General features: G+C 43.0%; 1 protein-coding gene across 2 annotated transcripts in view; it reads left to right on the forward strand.

The window, feature by feature from the left end:
* Window positions 1–384: 384 nt before the first annotated feature.
* The window catches only part of PNLDC1 (PARN like ribonuclease domain containing exonuclease 1), a 31,576-nt gene continuing 15,784 nt past the window's right edge, over window positions 385–16,176 (forward strand). Inside the window, exons 1-10 of one of the 2 annotated variants that reach the window (XM_084831969.1) lie at window positions 385–636; window positions 5,178–5,235; window positions 5,337–5,410; window positions 7,582–7,615; window positions 7,736–7,859; window positions 11,203–11,288; window positions 12,465–12,565; window positions 13,569–13,648; window positions 13,954–14,091; window positions 16,049–16,118. In XM_084831969.1, the coding sequence (XP_084688095.1) occupies window positions 5,186–5,235; window positions 5,337–5,410; window positions 7,582–7,615; window positions 7,736–7,859; window positions 11,203–11,288; window positions 12,465–12,565; window positions 13,569–13,648; window positions 13,954–14,091; window positions 16,049–16,118 (757 nt within the window). In that variant the 5' untranslated portion in view covers window positions 385–636; window positions 5,178–5,185. The remainder of the gene's footprint in view (window positions 637–5,177; window positions 5,236–5,336; window positions 5,411–7,581; window positions 7,616–7,735; window positions 7,860–11,202; window positions 11,289–12,464; window positions 12,566–13,568; window positions 13,649–13,953; window positions 14,092–16,048; window positions 16,119–16,176) is intronic. The other variant, XM_084831959.1, reaches the window with a different exon arrangement.

Here is a 16,176-nt window from a genome sequence, read left to right on the forward strand (position 1 = left end):
TGGAAAAGACCCTGATGCTGGGAAAGACTGAAGGCAAAAGGAGAAGGGGACGGCAGAGGATGAGATGGCTAGATAGCATCACCGATGCAATGAATATGGGCTTGAGCACTCCCCGGGAGAGAGCGGAGGACAGGAAGGCCTGGCGTGCTATGGTCCATGGGGTCACGAAGAGTCGGACACGACTGAACAACAACAAGGCAGCGCCTGAAGAATCAGAAGGAGGGGCGGGGAGCCACAGGAGAATGGGATTCAGTCGGTAACGCAGGATGAGGCGAGCCCCTTAAAAGCGGAGGGGAGGCGGCGCTTACGTCGTCTCCGTTTGGCCCCTATGGAAGGCAGTGGGCGGGGCTGAGCTTCCCCCGCCCCCCTTCCCCCGCCATCTACACGTGCTCCTGGGAGCAGAGCTTGGAAGGCGGGATGGATGTGGGCGCAGCGCAGTTTGAGGAAAAGTTGCCGCGGTTGCAGGAGCTCCTCCTAGGCTGCGACTTTGTTGGTGAGGAGGCGGAGCGGGGATGCCTGTGGAAGAGTCCGCTAGTGTACGGGGGGCTTTTCCTACAGACCGAGGCTGGGCGGAGAGGGACGGACTCTGTGCCCATGTCTGTCGCACAGTCCAGTCTTGTGCATGTTTACTCTGAAGTAAGCCCCGTTGTACTCAATGGGACCTTCCCCTTTACGAAGTATGCCTTACGTAGCTTTCCCCAACCAGGTGGCCTCCAGATGTTTTGGACTTTCCCCCAGAAATGGTGGGAGTTGCAGTCCAAAATATCTGGAAGGCACCGGGTTGGGGAAGGCTTGTGTGGAGGTTTAAACTGATTTAAAGGTTGTTAGCCTTAGGCCAGAAGCTTGTGTTAGCTTGTGGGATGGACCTTGGTTTTTTCACTAGAACTCTTAAGGCCTATCAGTGCGAGGTAGGTGCAAAATGCTGAGTGGGATGTGTGAAGCCGGGTGCCATATATTGGCTGAGGGGTCTGAGCCAATCACCTACTGCACCCCATGAGCTATATATACACTGGGATGACCTACATATATGTCGAAATCTACACCTGTGTTACTACAGGTTATGGATTCTAGCAACCTGATTGAGGAGGAGGGAAGGGGACTGCTCTGTTGTTGCCAAATAACCCTAGCTGATCTTCTGCAGGTCATCCAGAAATCTACCAACAGATCCCAATCTACCTCCCGGCGACCCCTGCCCTAGGTTATCCTGAAAATTGTAGTTCTTTAATGGGGTACAACTAGTACCTCATTAAAGGTACAACTTTAATGGGGTACAACTAGTCTCTAACAGACAGGGCCAGCCCTACTATTAGGCAGAGTGAAGCAGTCGCCTCAGGTGGCAGATGCTGGGAGCATCGGCAGTGTGTTAGAGTTGCCTGCTAAGCAGCCTGTCCTGTGGGCCCTAAGCTAGCTTACTCTCTTGTGGTGGAAGATGTTGTCCCCTCACCAGTGTTAAAGAAAGATTCAACTGCCAGTCCAGTTGGCTTTTGAACATGGAATGGGAGGGGACACCATCTTGTTTTTTTGCCTCGGGCAGCAAAATGTCTTGGGACAGTTCTGTTAACAGAATTCCAAGTAGGTACCACACACACACACACACACTACAGTTCCCACAGGTTTTTTTAGGGAAACCATATTAAATAAACTGGTATAATGTTTCTATAGTATAGATTTGCCCAAGGCTGCCTCCTGTTGGGCTTGTTAACTTTTAGGTGCTACTGAAGAAGAGTTAAGAGAATGGTTTGCTTTGTGGCTTAAAAAGAAATAAACAAATCCCCATCCAGTTTGCAAGGCATGTGTCTTGACAACTACAAAGCTTGCTGCTGGCTTCCTTTGTGATGGACTGCCACCTTATCAGTTACTTTTTAAAAAAAAAATTTACAGTTGTGTGTGCTTTTCTTGTTAGGAGTACAAAATATTTTTCTTAGCATTAAGCTGAGGAAGGTGGTCTCTCCCCCTGATTTATGAAATAATTGCGCAGAGCTGAGAGAGGAATCTCATTGGCAAGAATAAACTGTTACATCGTTCCCGTCTGTGTGTGATTACTTCAGGTAGCTTGAACCCCAAGAAGCTATGACGATTCTTCCTCCATTTGTGAAGAAGTTATTGTATTTTTCACAATGAGATTCCCTAGGACAGAGGTGGGCAACCTGGTGCCTTCTAGGTGTTTTGGACTACATCTACCATAGCCCCTGACAATTGCCCATGCCGGCTGATGCTGATGGGAGTTGTAGTCCAAAACATATGGAGGGCACCAGGTTTCCAACCCCTGCCTTAGATGGCTTGAGTTTGCTTTTGGTCCTCTCCCTCCTTTTCTGTACTGCCTTCATGCCTGCTGTTATATGGTAATAGTGGTGTTGAGGCTGCTTAAAATCAGCCAAATGTAGTGGGCCAGTTTCTGGTACTGAGCACTAGATGCTTAATCAGATGCTAGGGCTCTAGTGGAACTGGAAGGAGGAATGCAAAGTAACTTGGCAGCATGTGTGTAAACTGCATGTTGGGAGATGAGAATGTTAACAAATGGTAGGTCACTTCCATGAAGGTTTAAGGATTATTTACAGAAAACCTGTATGGGTTAGACTGCATCTAAGTATGCAAGATCAAGATAATTTTAGGCTTCTTGCACAGAGTTTTTGTATTGGAGAACATATCCATCCGCCCTTTATCATGCACAGCTCTTGCTGAAGTAGAGAATTCCTTTTTCCTTGTACTTTTTATTCTACTTTTATCTTTATAAATGAACCAAAGAGCACCAACAACATAATCATATTCTACAGTTTCCAACATTACAGTATTCTTAAGAGGACCCCTCAAAAATGAAATAAGGGGGGGAAGAGAGGGAGAAAGGAGATAATATAAAAAGGAGAGAGAAGAGCAAAGGGGAAGGAAACAAAAGAAGAAAAAATGCAAAAAGAGAGGAAAACAAAGCAAAATATAAACAGAAGTTTACGTAACACACTTAAATTTAAACTACATTACACATAAATTTCAAATATCACTCTACTTAAAGATTATACCAATTTTACAGGTCAATACAGCATAAATAATTTCAACATTGTGTCTTCAGGTTTATAACAAAGAAGCAAGCTTAGAATTCATTTCCATTGGCCATATCATGCCTTTTAGCTACTATAAATAAAGTTTAAAAAAATTTTTTTTTTAAGATAAAGCTTAAGAACAACCAGTGAAAAATATTTACTAATCCTAGTATCATAATATTGATAATAATGATTAAAAAGAAAAGAAAGGGATTATAAAGAATAAAACAAAAACATAAAACAATCACTAATATATTTTATACTATCTATATTTTAGATAGTATCATTTCTAAATATATAAATGAGTGTGCACATTTCTGTACACTCTCACACGGAAGATTTAAATACAGTCTATCATATCCATTTTAAAAGAAGTAAAAAAGGAAAAGGCTGAAAGAAAAAGAACGGATATACATAATCAGCTATCTCTGGCCTTACAGACTAAACATAGCCAATTGACAAAACGTGTTTGTAAATTCCAGTTCATGGAGCTGGAGCAGAAGTCTCGTGTGTTTTTCCGATTAGTCACAGCTCCACCATTTTGTGATTTAGAAACTTCTTCAGAGAAAATGCAAAACGTAGCAGGATATTTTAAATGATATTGTAGATTCATTTGTTTTGCCAGATTTCTCGCCTTGGTACATAGCCTTCTTTTATCAACAACTTCTTTGGTGTAATCCGGACATAACATAACTCTATCTTGTTTTGATACCCAAAAAATATTTCCCCCCGTCTTGCCAAAAACAGGATATGATTTTTTGTGGAGACTCTTGCAAATTGAACTATAATCATATAGTCAGTCCCTCTAGCATTTGTCACACGGAATGTATGCTCAATATCAAGTACATAATCAGATGACGCAGGAAGTATCTCATGCAGGAGGTTATCTACAAAAGTAAACAAATTTATATCAGTAGATAAATCTTTGATACCAGTAATATGCACATTTGCTCTGCGTGTGAAAGCCTCCAATTGCGAGATTCTTGCAGAAAAATTATTATGAAAAGCTTGCGAGATGGTCTCCTGTGCTGCCACTCGATCTTGCAGCTCATTAACCTTTGCCTCCATTTTTTGCCAAGAGTTGTTAATTAAATCCACAGCCCCTTGCAGGGTGGTGATGGAATTTTGGATTGAATCCAGTCTCTTAGCCTGTTCAGCAGATTGCAAAGACAAAGCTTTTATCAGCGCAAGTAACTCCTCTATATTTTCATCGCTTCTCGAAGCCTCTGCCAAGGGAGGTGTGAGAGGGGTCGATGGTACTTTTCTCCTCCTTGGTGTTACCATCCTTCTTTTTAGACAAATCTTGTAGGTCCTGAAATATTGCTGGTATGCCTTAGTCCATAAACACTAAAATCTACATTGGGGCACGTCAGCTCTGATTCCTCCTAATTAGATTTTGTTTAAGCTCTGGCAGACTTGCCTCGTAGTCCAGCCCCTCTGCTACGTCGCATAAAGAGCTGTTTTTCCAAGGCTTGGTCCAGAATGCTGCTCTTGCTTCCCCCTTTCATTCCAGGGGAAGATAAAAAGGTGCTTTTAAAAGCTGTTTGAGATAGCTTCCCACGGAGACTCCGCAGAACACCACCAGGGCGACATTGGCTCTGACCGGAAGTCCGCTGAAGTAGAGAATTCTAATTCTTACTTAAGGTTGTTATGATTACATATCTACGAGGGGCGGTATCCAGTGCTGCACTACCGCTAACATAAATTATGTTGCACTAGCGTAAACAGCCTCTGGCACAAGACCAAGTCCATCATGCCAACAAGTACTACTGGTGTTATCCTAGAGGTCGTTTACGCTAGTGCAACATAATTTACATTAGCAGTAGTGCTGCATTGGACACTGGCCTAGGTGTTTATATTTCCCAGAAGCATCAATCACAGGGTGTACAGATGTTAGTTTGTATAGGAGATGTATGATGGTATGCATGTAAGATCTATGTAAAAATGTCAATAGGTTTTAAAAATGAAACCTTTTAGGGTGCAATCCTATGCACATTTAGACAGAAAAAAGTCCTATAATGCCTAGCATGCTGGGGACATGCATAGGATTGCATCCTTACTGTGTTTTGTAATAGTGGTGGAAGGCAAATGGCCTAGCTTGGTGACAGTGTGTGAGTTCTATCTGCTTTCTGTGTTTTGCAGGCCTTGACATGGAATTCACAGGTTTGCACTCAGTCTTTCCGCCTGATAGGCAACCCAGGTAAGTTTAACCAAACGTGCTTTCCAGCGATGTACCGATAGCAGTAATATGGAGAAGTGTGCACAACAACACGGGAATACTTTGATTTTTCCCCTCCTTAGTCTCTTTGATTCGCCTGCTGAGTGGTATCAGAAAGCCAGACGGAGTGTTCAGCAGTTTACAGTGAGTCAGCTTGGTAAGTTCTTCTAGTTTCTCAGGGTTGTCCAATGTTAGTCCTACTTAGCATAGGCTCATTGAAATGAATGGGACTTCAGTTAGTCCTGACTAAAACACAGTGCTGTGCCATGCCTGATGTCCTGCTTAGCCCAGCAGGTTTGGGAGGCGGATGGGGAACAGGATCCAGGTGGGAGCATTTGCAGCTGCCTGTCTTCTGTTTCCGAGGGAGAATGAAAGACCAGTGTCCAAGTTGTGAGGTGGCAACCTGAAGGTATAACCTCAGTGTCCAGATTGAAATGCTATCTGAAAAAATCTCTTTAAAGGTAACTTATTTCCCCAGCATGTTTTTGTTTTGTATTTAACTTTAAAAAAACCCTAACATTTTAAAATGTTATATGCTTTTTTCTCCCGCACCCCAACCCCCATTACACAGGATAGTGTGTTAGTGAGAATGCTGTGCTAAAGGGATTCTTTCTGTCCACCCCCACAACAACAAGGAAGAGAATCAAAAAAGAGCTATAGAAGCAAAATCAGTAAACATCAGTGGTACCAGTATATTGTCCCCAACATGTTTTGGGAGATCTCTTTATCAAGGGAAACCAGAAAAATAAATAAGTACAAAATTAAGACCATAATTATACAGTATCAAATTTCTGATGCATTAGAAGCAAATAAAAAAGTAAGTTATGAGGTTTTTAAATCTATAGGCAGTATCCAATACTCCCACTGCACTTCTACTTATTCTGTTGCACCAGCGGGACCAACCGCTAGTGCACCAGGGAGTTAGCACTTCCTAAAGCAAGCCTGGAAAAATTCATTTTCAGATAGGGGCAGGTCAGTGGCGCTTCCTTTGGCAAACTCTGTTGACCTGTCTCATTCCGGAAATGAGTGTTTCTGGCACTTTCTGGTTACTTTAAGAACCACTAGCTCCATGTTGCACTAGTGGTGGGTCCCACAGGTGCATGGGCGGTGTAGGATACTGCCCTAGGATACTGAATATTGAGACTTTACAAATTACCCATTAGCGTGTAGAGTAATGCAATTGTTTTTAAGCACGCTTGTATATGTTACATAGAAATAGTTTGATATTGTATAATTACTGTGTTTAGAAATTGTTATATATTTGTGGTGTCCTTTTTATGTCTTCATTTTATAGTATGTATTTTTCTAGTTTCCCTTGATAATGAGCCCTATCTCAAAATGTATTGAGAGAGATATTGATGCAGCTGTCTGGCAAGGCCATAAACTCTGGATAGCATCGATTTTGATCATGAAGGAGGAACATAACAATTATGCATGGCAACCCCCCCCCCCCCAAATAGTGGTATCTTTTACCTACTTTGATTGCTATACAAGCTTGGTATAAATAGTTATAAACACTGGTTAGAGAGAGACAAAATAGGGTGGTATACCTTTTATCAGACCAACTTTTGTTGGTGTGGATGTATGCAAACTTTTGAGCTGAACAATTTGCATTCTTCTACACCAACTAGTTGATCCAGTAAAAGATCATTGCTTTTCCTTCCTGCTCTGAACCAAATTAATAGGCCTTTGAAAGAAACAAAGTAAAACTGTTCAACTTTCAGGCCTTCTCCTGTTGAAGGCAAGAGTTTTATTATCTTTAACTATCTATTATCTATTCAGCATGAGCTGCAGAGAGAGAAAAACATGAGGAAGGTACCAGGAGTATGGACACCCCTTTTAGATGACTACCTAAGTTCCTGCACTTTGTGCAATGTTACGAGGTAGAGACTGCCTTTTTCTGGGCACCTTTGCTCACCACTGGGGTTGTGGCTACTATAAGTAAATAGATCCATGATAAACTCCTGGATATCACCTGTATAAAATTAGTCCTCTGGGAAGGAATGGGGCGGGAGGAACATAATGTGTTTCTATTCTTAATATGTGTGTGAACAGTATAGATGTAGATCAGTTCCTCCTGAATAGCCTCCCCATGAACACCTAATACATGTTTGATTGCCAGTATGTGGTACCCAAACTAGGTTGGCTTTCGCTTTCACCTGAATGTTTGCTATTGCCAGTTTCAGTAAATGGCCAGATGTGCGGCACCCTTATTAGGAATGGAGTAGTTCAAGCATAGCTGTATGCAAGGAGCAAAGAAAAACAAGCATTTGTGATCGAATCATCGCTGTGCGTGTGACTATTTTGTGTGATTCCTTTTTCTTTCAGGTTTGTCAATATTTTGCAATGAAGAGTCAAACAAGTAAGTAAAGTATTTACTTGTCCATGCTTATATTTACCTGATGATACCTTTCAGGCACTACGCCGTGAAAGTCTTGTTCCATAAATAGGTAGCCTTAGTCATTCTGATTAATCTTTACAGGTATATGGCACATTCATATAACTTTTTCCTCTTCCCCACGACATTTGGCCAAATGGATTCTGAGTTCTCTTTCCAAGCATCTAGCATTCAGTTCCTGTCTCACTATGGTTTTGACTATAACAAGGTACGTTTTCTGTTACAAATAGTCTAGACAAAGAAAACTTAAGTTGAGGAGAACTTAGACATACTATTTACTTTGCTCCTAAGTGCAGTTGAAGTGCAATATGCTCAAAGATGTTTCTAAAATGCAATTACAAATTAAATGGTATGGGAAGGTAACTTCTTGGGCTGAAATAGCTGCTTTAAGGTACAACCCTATGTCCAGTTAGCTGAACTCAATGGGACTCGCTTCTGAGTGTCCCACCACCTAGATACGTTAGGCTGGTGGGAATATGGAACAGGGCCTTTTCTGTGGCAGCACCCTGACTGTAGAACTCCCTCCCTAGGGAGGTTTGATAGCCTCCTTTATTTTAGGGCAAGCCATTAAAACACCTTTGTCTCACCCAGCATTTTGAGTGATTTTCAATGTAACTCTGCTCCCTGTTAAGGTTTTTCTCCTGTTTTTATTTGTTTGTTTTGTTTTAATTTATATATCACCTTGGATGCCTTTTTTGAGAATTTTGTAAATAAATATAAAATGTATAGGATTGCACTGTTATAATCTGGGAACTCTTCCCCCATTTCAGTTAACATGCATTACCTCTCTTCACACATTAACCCTTTCCAAATTTAGGCACCAATCCTATGCATGTTTAGACAGAAAAAAGTCCTACAACTCCTAGCATGCCCCAGCCAGTTGTAGGGAGTTGGACTTTTTTCTGTCTAAACATGCTCAGCATTGTGCCCTTAAAGGTCACCAACCTCTCTAAGCTAGTGCAGGAGAAATCACTTACTCTCTTGCTTGCCTACTCTCCTGGATCCTGGCCAACGCTGACCTGACTAGACTTGGATGCAATCTTACCTTACAATACCCTTTGTTGCTTCTATGGGGGTATTTCCACACTATCCTTTTTCTTTAGTATTTGGAGAAAGGACCATAGCTCAGTGACGGAGTAAGTTCTTCCGATTCAAAATGTCCCTGGTTCAATTCCCAGCATCTCCAGGTTGGGCCAGGAAAGAGCTGCTGCCACTCAGTGTTGACAATACTGGGCTAGTTGGACCAAGGGTCTAAATCAGTATAAGGCAGAAAGTTTAGAAGAATTAACATCCTTGTGGGTGGTTTTGTTTTTCAGCATCTTCATGAAAAGCATGACTATGGTATTTGTCTAGGCCTGATTTGAAACCATGGGGAAGCTGCCTGGGGTGCGTGTGATGATACGGAATGGGGAAATATTGGGTGCAGTAAGTGTTAGGCATGCTCCTCCCCTCCCTGGTCTGACTCAGTATAAGGCAGCTTCCTGCGACACAACTTATGCTCTTATCCTGAGAATCTAGATAACGTTCCTCCACTTCAGGGGCAGGGAACCTGGTGCCCTCTGGAAGTTTTGGGCTACAACTCCCAGAATCCCTGACCACTGGCCATGCAGACTGGGACTTATGGGAGTTGTATTCCAAAATAGAAGAGGCTGCCTACTGTTGCTCTACCTAAACTGCTGCATTCTGGTACACCCCCCCCACACACACTTATCCCATTCTATGTGTACTGGTTTCTAACTATTTTAGAGCTTAGTAATGGCAGTAGAAAATTCTCAGATGTGAACTGAAGTAGCACTGTTATCATACCTGCTGTGGAGTAGAGGTTAGGGTGTAACCTGGTTCTTCAGCTGCCCTGCCCCACTTCCAACACTATTCTCCCTGTCTGCTCTCTGCTGAAAATGGCAAGGAGCACTTGTCAGGGTCTTCATTCTTTTCTTCTCTTTTTCAATTAAAATTGCTGGGCCTAGCGGCATCGGTAAGCACTGTTGCCCCGTTAGAGGTGCGGGGAGTCACCCTTGCGGCAGCAATGGTGATGGCAGGGGAAAGTCAGGGGGGACGGGGTGATCCAGAGGGAATGCTCTTGTTTTTGAAAATGCACTGCTACCTTGGTGCAAAAGAGAGAATGAGATGCAAACATGGCCAGGAGACTGTCTCTCTAACTTTGCCTCCTGGTTCTTATGGGGGTGAAGAATGAACGAGGACATGCGTTTGGAGAGGAAAGAACCTTTTTGCTGGGAGATGAAGAAGGAAAGAGAATGGATTTGGCTAGAGCCTTCCTAAGTAAGCACTCATTGAGCTCTTTGCCCGGATGAAGAGGGAAGGAGGATCAGATTTGGGGGCTGGTCAACAGCTATGAGTTGGTATGATAAAGTTTGCCAGTATTTTTTGGTGTACAGGTCTTCTGATGTCTTCCCCTTAAGCATGTGAGATTTGAATGTTTGTGGTTTTTTGCTTCCTGCCAATTTTTTCTGCACATGGCCATCTGCTCTGGAATCCTACCTGTATTTCTTGATGAATACATTAATCTATTTTTTGCCTTATTACTCTTTTTTCAAACAAAAAACAATTGATTAGTCCTCCATTTCCACTGAATTGTTTCAGTTGTCATGCTGACAAAAAGCTTTGGCTACAATCCTACGTGTGCCTACGTAGAAGTAAATTCCGTTGAACATAAGGGGCTTGTTTGCATGACCTGACAGCCCACCCTGGGTTATGTAACCTCTGGTGAGTCTGCAGCCCATACAGAGCGTGTGTGGCCACAATTTTGAATATGCAACCCCCGCTTGGATGTTGTCAAGTTGTGCGAACCCACCGAATGTAGATTACGCAAGGGTTAAACAACGCTCGCATAACCCATGGTCTGTTTTAGGGTTATGTGAGGGTCGTTTAACCCTTGCATAACCCACGCTCGCTGGGTCCACATGACACAACAACCTGCAAGCAGGGGATGGATATGCAATGTGGCATCTGTGTGTTAAATAAACCTCAATGAGCTACAACATGTCATTCAAACCTGGTCAATGGGACTTGTTTCTGAGCAAACATGCACAGGAGCGCTCTGCCAGAAATGGGATCTACGTGAGGAAGACTGTCATTTAGATTGGTTATCAAGGACAGTGGCGATGGAAGACTTTAAGGTGTGGGTGGCAAGGCAAATGACCTCTTCGAAACATTTGTATAGATTTTTTTTCAAGGAGAGAGTTCCAAAAAGAAGAAGCAACTGTATGTTCTAGGTCCTAGGACAATGTTTGCATCAACCGTTTCCAAGTGCGAACTGGTTCTGTGATTTTTTTCCTCTTTGTGACTTTCTTAGTCAGCTGAACAGAAGCAGTTAGAGCCCTTCTATCCTTGAGATTTTTTAAAGAACTTGAAACTTTGACTAATACTATCTGATTTAACTACAGCCAGTTACAGTTACATTAGTGTGTGGTCTAATGAACAGAAAAGAGCCATGGTGGATGAGACCAAGGGTCCATCTAGTGACTCTAGCTTCTGTACCTTTTAACATAGAAACTTCATGCTGTGTAACATTATCCTTTCTCTCCCTTCAGTTTCTTAAAGATGGGATCCCATATATGAATGAAACACAAGAGAGGAAACTCCAGCATCTTTTACCTAGTAGTTGGATGGTCCGTAGGTAAAAGTGCTTATTCACTACCGTTTCTGTGTTGGTGTTGAATCTGGGTGACCTGACAGAACATCCCTTAGGACATGTGCCTTATCAGAGGCAGTGTGCCTCTGTATACCAGTTGCTGGGGAACATGAACAGGAGACTGCTGTTGCAGTCATGCCCTACTCATGGGCTTCCCACAGGTAACTGGTTGGCCACTATATGAACAGAATGCTGGACCAGATGGACCATTGGTCTGATCCACCATGGGTCTTCTTGCATTCTTATGACATACATAGCTCACCTAAGAATGGACCAAGATAACACTTGAAGACCTGGCCTGTCTCTCACTCTCTGTCTTGCACTCACAGTTCCCCTCACCTTTCATGGGCCATGGTGTCCTTTCGTAGGCTCAATGTGCTCCGCTGCCTTTATTCATGTCTCCTCTCCTCAAGATCATCCCATCATTATTCATTGTCTCCTCTTCTCCTCCTGATCATAGCTCGTACTTCCTTGACCCCATTCCTAGTCATTTGTCACTGGTATAATTTTTCTCCCGTTCTTGGCCAGCTCATAACTTTTATCCTCCAACTCACAGCCTCTGCCTTCTGGCACCCTTCCATGCATATTCTGTGCTTCACCATTCCTGGGCCAATTTACTGCTCCCAAATCTCCCATTTCTTGTCCACTTATATCAGGGGTGGGCAACTTGTAGGCCAAGATATCTGGAGGGCCACAACTCCTTTCATCCCTCACCCACTGGCTTTGCTGGCATCTGGAAGGCCACAAGTTGCCCATCCCAATGTACTTTCTGTCCTGAACGCTGTGCTTGCTACAAAAGCTGAGACTGGAGAATATCTGAAGAGGATCCCGATGTATGCATATGCAATCATTGGTATTCCCTTTGACCAAGGGAAGTGATGAAGTAAAAATGTTATCAGGAAGCACCGTGAAGTCAGTATTAGACACTGTTCCGGTGGTGGTGGTGTGTGTGCAGTGAGTGGTGAGGGTGCTTGCAGCACGGGGCTCACAACAGCCTCCAAAAGCTTGAAGGTGCTGGGCGAGTTGCCATAACCACCAACGGGAGGGGCGTGTCCTTTGCAAACCTTGACCTTTCTGTGAGGTGAGCAGAGGATCCTGGGAAGGCTGAGTTCAAATTGGAGCACAGTTTCACGCACTTGTCTTGCTCTTCCCTCTCTCCAGTGGTTTCAGCAAAGACAAGCTGAAAAAAGTGATTGATGAAGTAACATGCTGGGTGTCCTCAGCAACAGAAAAAGATTCTATGGTTTTGCAAGATATACATGGTAGGAAGTATGACCTTGGGTTTCTTTCACATTTTGACTTCATGTTCCACAGTCTGTTGACTACATTTATGAATGGCTCACCTTTTCTGTGAAGTAATGTTCTTTTTTCTCTCTGCTTCAGTTCTGTGCATCTTTTATTCCCACCCTTGACATATGGAACCTTCATTTTCTTATCTCTGTATTATTCTTCTGAAGAAAAGAGTTCTGCAAGGCTTGGCACTTTGTGCTTCACTGATGAGAATAATTTTGGAACTGATTTGCCAAAAGGGGTAGAATCAGTTATAAATCGCTTTGAGTGTAGTATATACAAAAAGGGGGTATAGACTTGACTTGATACCATCCCTTGCAGGAATGGTAGCTTTTTCCTCCTCACCCAAATTCTCCTAAATATATCAAAGAAATGCTTCTCTAGAATGAAAAGTTTCCTTGTATCTTACTACTGAACATGTTCAGAAAAAGCATGTGGTATTGCCCTTCTAGGATTGTACCACCTGAAGGTGGAAGAATTGCATGCTTGAAAAAAAAACCTCCATCTTGCCTGCAGTAGGAAACCAAGTTCTTCAAGAAGAAATCAGAATTAGAACTCTGCTTGCTAGTATGTAATATTTCAACCTGTAAGGAGATTTTTTATATATATCAGGAGGATTCAGTTTTGCAGAGGGCTCCACCTGCATTTTGAAATAGTACTGTCTCAGGAAGGTTGTACCATGGCTCTTTTGAATGTGTAGATAAGCCCACGGTGTTGAATAGGGTGAGAAAAGAAGCAGTATGAATCCCATTCATGCCTTTTCTTGTGTGTGTGTTTCTTGCTGTTTACTAATTACTGACTTTCATATAGCTCTATTGATTTTTCACTTGGGACAATGAAATGAATTGCTCCCTTAAATACATTTCTAAAATGCTGTACAACTTTTTCAGTTTAGTCAACTGTGTTACTGAAATACATTGTAATTGTACCATAAATGGCCCTTCACCATGTTGTTTAAGTTGTTTCTTCTTATAGGTTTCCAGATGTTTGAAATACAGCTGATTCTAAGGCAAGCTATCCAAGATATTTGGACAATCCCTTTGGGAGGTCAAGAGGTGAGTTTAATATTATTACATCTAGAGTGTGGGACCAGCGTCTCGATATTGTCCAAGTCCTTGAGGTGGTCCATCTTGTCCCTGACATTGTGCAGGTTCCCATATTTGGATTTTTGAGAATCCTGGGAATGTATGAAAGCAATTTAACTCAACAGCCTCCATTTAAAGCTGGTAATAAGAGGCTACTGTGGTGAGACTGTCGTTAAGGCTATGATTAAATCTTGTCGCTTTACATATGCACATGGTCAGGTGTATAGAAGGGGCAGAAAGCACAAACACACAGTTTCTGCTCTGATTTCTTTCAGGTGATGGTGAAAAAGATGAATCGACAGCATCGCTGGCTGCTGGAAAACACTTCCTATGACTCCTGTCAAAGAGAGAAAATTCTTCTCTCTGCAAGGGGCTTCACTAACCTTTTCCAGACACTTGTTAAAGCAAAGAAGGTAAATCCCAGTTTCTTTTTTATAAGATCTATTCAGTATATAAGCTTGCAAAATTCAAAAATTGCAAACTAGCTTTTTTCAAGCCTACAAACATATAGGCTGGGTTTGGATGATCGCGTAGGGAGAAGGAGTCATTGTGGCTTCTCCCTCTTCCCCTAGTCATGCCGCATGCAGGACCACCATTTGCATGAGTGGAATGACCTGCCAGTTGAAATGCACCTGCTGACCTTTTTGAAGGTTTTTAAGCAGGAATTAAAGGAATAAAGGAATTATTATTTCAGCAGGCCTTCCCTTTTTAGAACTCTTGTTCCTTAGCCTGTGTTGTTTTTATTTGTCAGGGTTGTATCTGAGCCCATAGAGTCCCAAGGCAGCTCTGATTCTGAGGAGGAGATACCATTCGTGGGCGAGGAACTCTCTCAGACTTCAGAGGCGCAGCTGGAGGGGGAGCCCCCCCCCCACTCATATCCCTGGGAGCGACTGTGACCAGGCAGGGAAAGGGAGGGACAACTTGAGCTTTTAGACGCAAGGCGCAGGCACAAGTGAGAGACTGCAGGAGCTGCGCTTAGGCACTCAGCCCGATTGGCTCGACGTCAACAGCTGTGCCCCGAGGCCCCATGGGAGAGGGGGAGATCTTCCCCTCCCACCCCTGACATGCTAATCCTTAGAAACCCCTAGATGGCTGTTCCTTTGTAGTTCCTCTGAGTCTCAGGCAGTCAGCATCTGTATGCTTCATTAGGTCGAATGGAATTAAAGCCTTGGAAAGCAGCCCTTTTGTCTGAGTGTTGATTCTGGCCATTGGAGGATTCAGTAGGCAACAGGGGCACCCTGACATTATTGTTGGATTTTTTTGTTAAATTGTTTTTAGCTCAAAGTTGTTTTTAGTTATATGTTGTTTGTGTGTATTGTCTGTGCTTTTGTGTAAATGGCTTTTAAGCTTCGTATATTGTATTTTAATGTTTTAACTTTTGTAAACTGCCCAGAGCGCTTCGACTATGGGGCAGTATAGAAATGTAAGAAATAATAAATACTAATAATTCCCCGTGATGCAGCGCAGGTTGGCAGGTTGTCTGAACCCAGCGTGGGCGGGGCGCGGGGTTCGTACCCACTCTACAACCCCTACTGTAAGTCATGGGTTATAGAGTGGGTACAAAGCCACCCCCACCACACTGTAGGCTGGGTTCGGATGATACGCCAACCTGCGCTGCATCACAGGGAATTATACAACGATTATGTATGATAGTAAATCCTATTTACTATCAGCAAATCCTATTTACTAATTTCCTGTTAGGCTGATGAGGGAAACATTAACTGAAATTGCTACACCAGCAGGACAGGATTCTCATGCAATTTCCTTTAATAGCATTACTTATAACAATGTAGATGTTCTCAGTGCATATCTAGCTTAGTGGCACCGCTACCCAGCTGTGACAGAACCAATTCAGACATATTTTCCAATATGTTACGTGTTCCAGAACTACCTTGGAATGCTTAGGGGAGTCTACTTGATCGGAAGTGTACACTCCACGTCCAAAGCTTCCTGCACGTGGAACATGAGATGACAAGCCATCTCCCCAATTTACAAGCCTTTTTGCAACCAGGCAGACATTTTTTACATAGGATGTACTTGCAATCAAGCCATCTCCCATGAGCATCCTCAGGTAGTACAAGACTGAGAGGGCTGCACCATTAGTGTCCTTGCACATTTGAACTGGTGCTCAGGTTTGGGTTGTGTGTGTTTTTTGCCTTTAGGGAAAGGGTCCCTTATTATCCAGGCCTATTGCATGTGGGGCCCTGCTTCTCCCTCCTCCACCTTTAGCCTGAAGACAAAACTGATCACCGCCAGGTCTTAATTTTGTCATAATTACCAAGCAAATTGCATCTATTTTCTTAAAGGGACCCAGTATAGTGCATAGTTTGCTAACCACTGTTGGTTCTCTTTCTCTCTCTCTCTGTATAGCCCTTGGTGGGACACAATATGCTGATGGATCTTCTGCATCTACATGAGAAATTTTACAAACCCCTTCCTGGTAATGTTATTTCCAGCACCAATCACACAGAGTTTGTTAATATCCCTCCCCCAGTGAC

The sequence above is a fragment of the Heloderma suspectum genome, chromosome 1 (assembly GCF_057233095.1).
Source record: "Heloderma suspectum isolate Gila_16-S chromosome 1, 16-S_ref, whole genome shotgun sequence".
Taxonomy (NCBI): Eukaryota; Metazoa; Chordata; class Lepidosauria; order Squamata; family Helodermatidae; genus Heloderma; species Heloderma suspectum.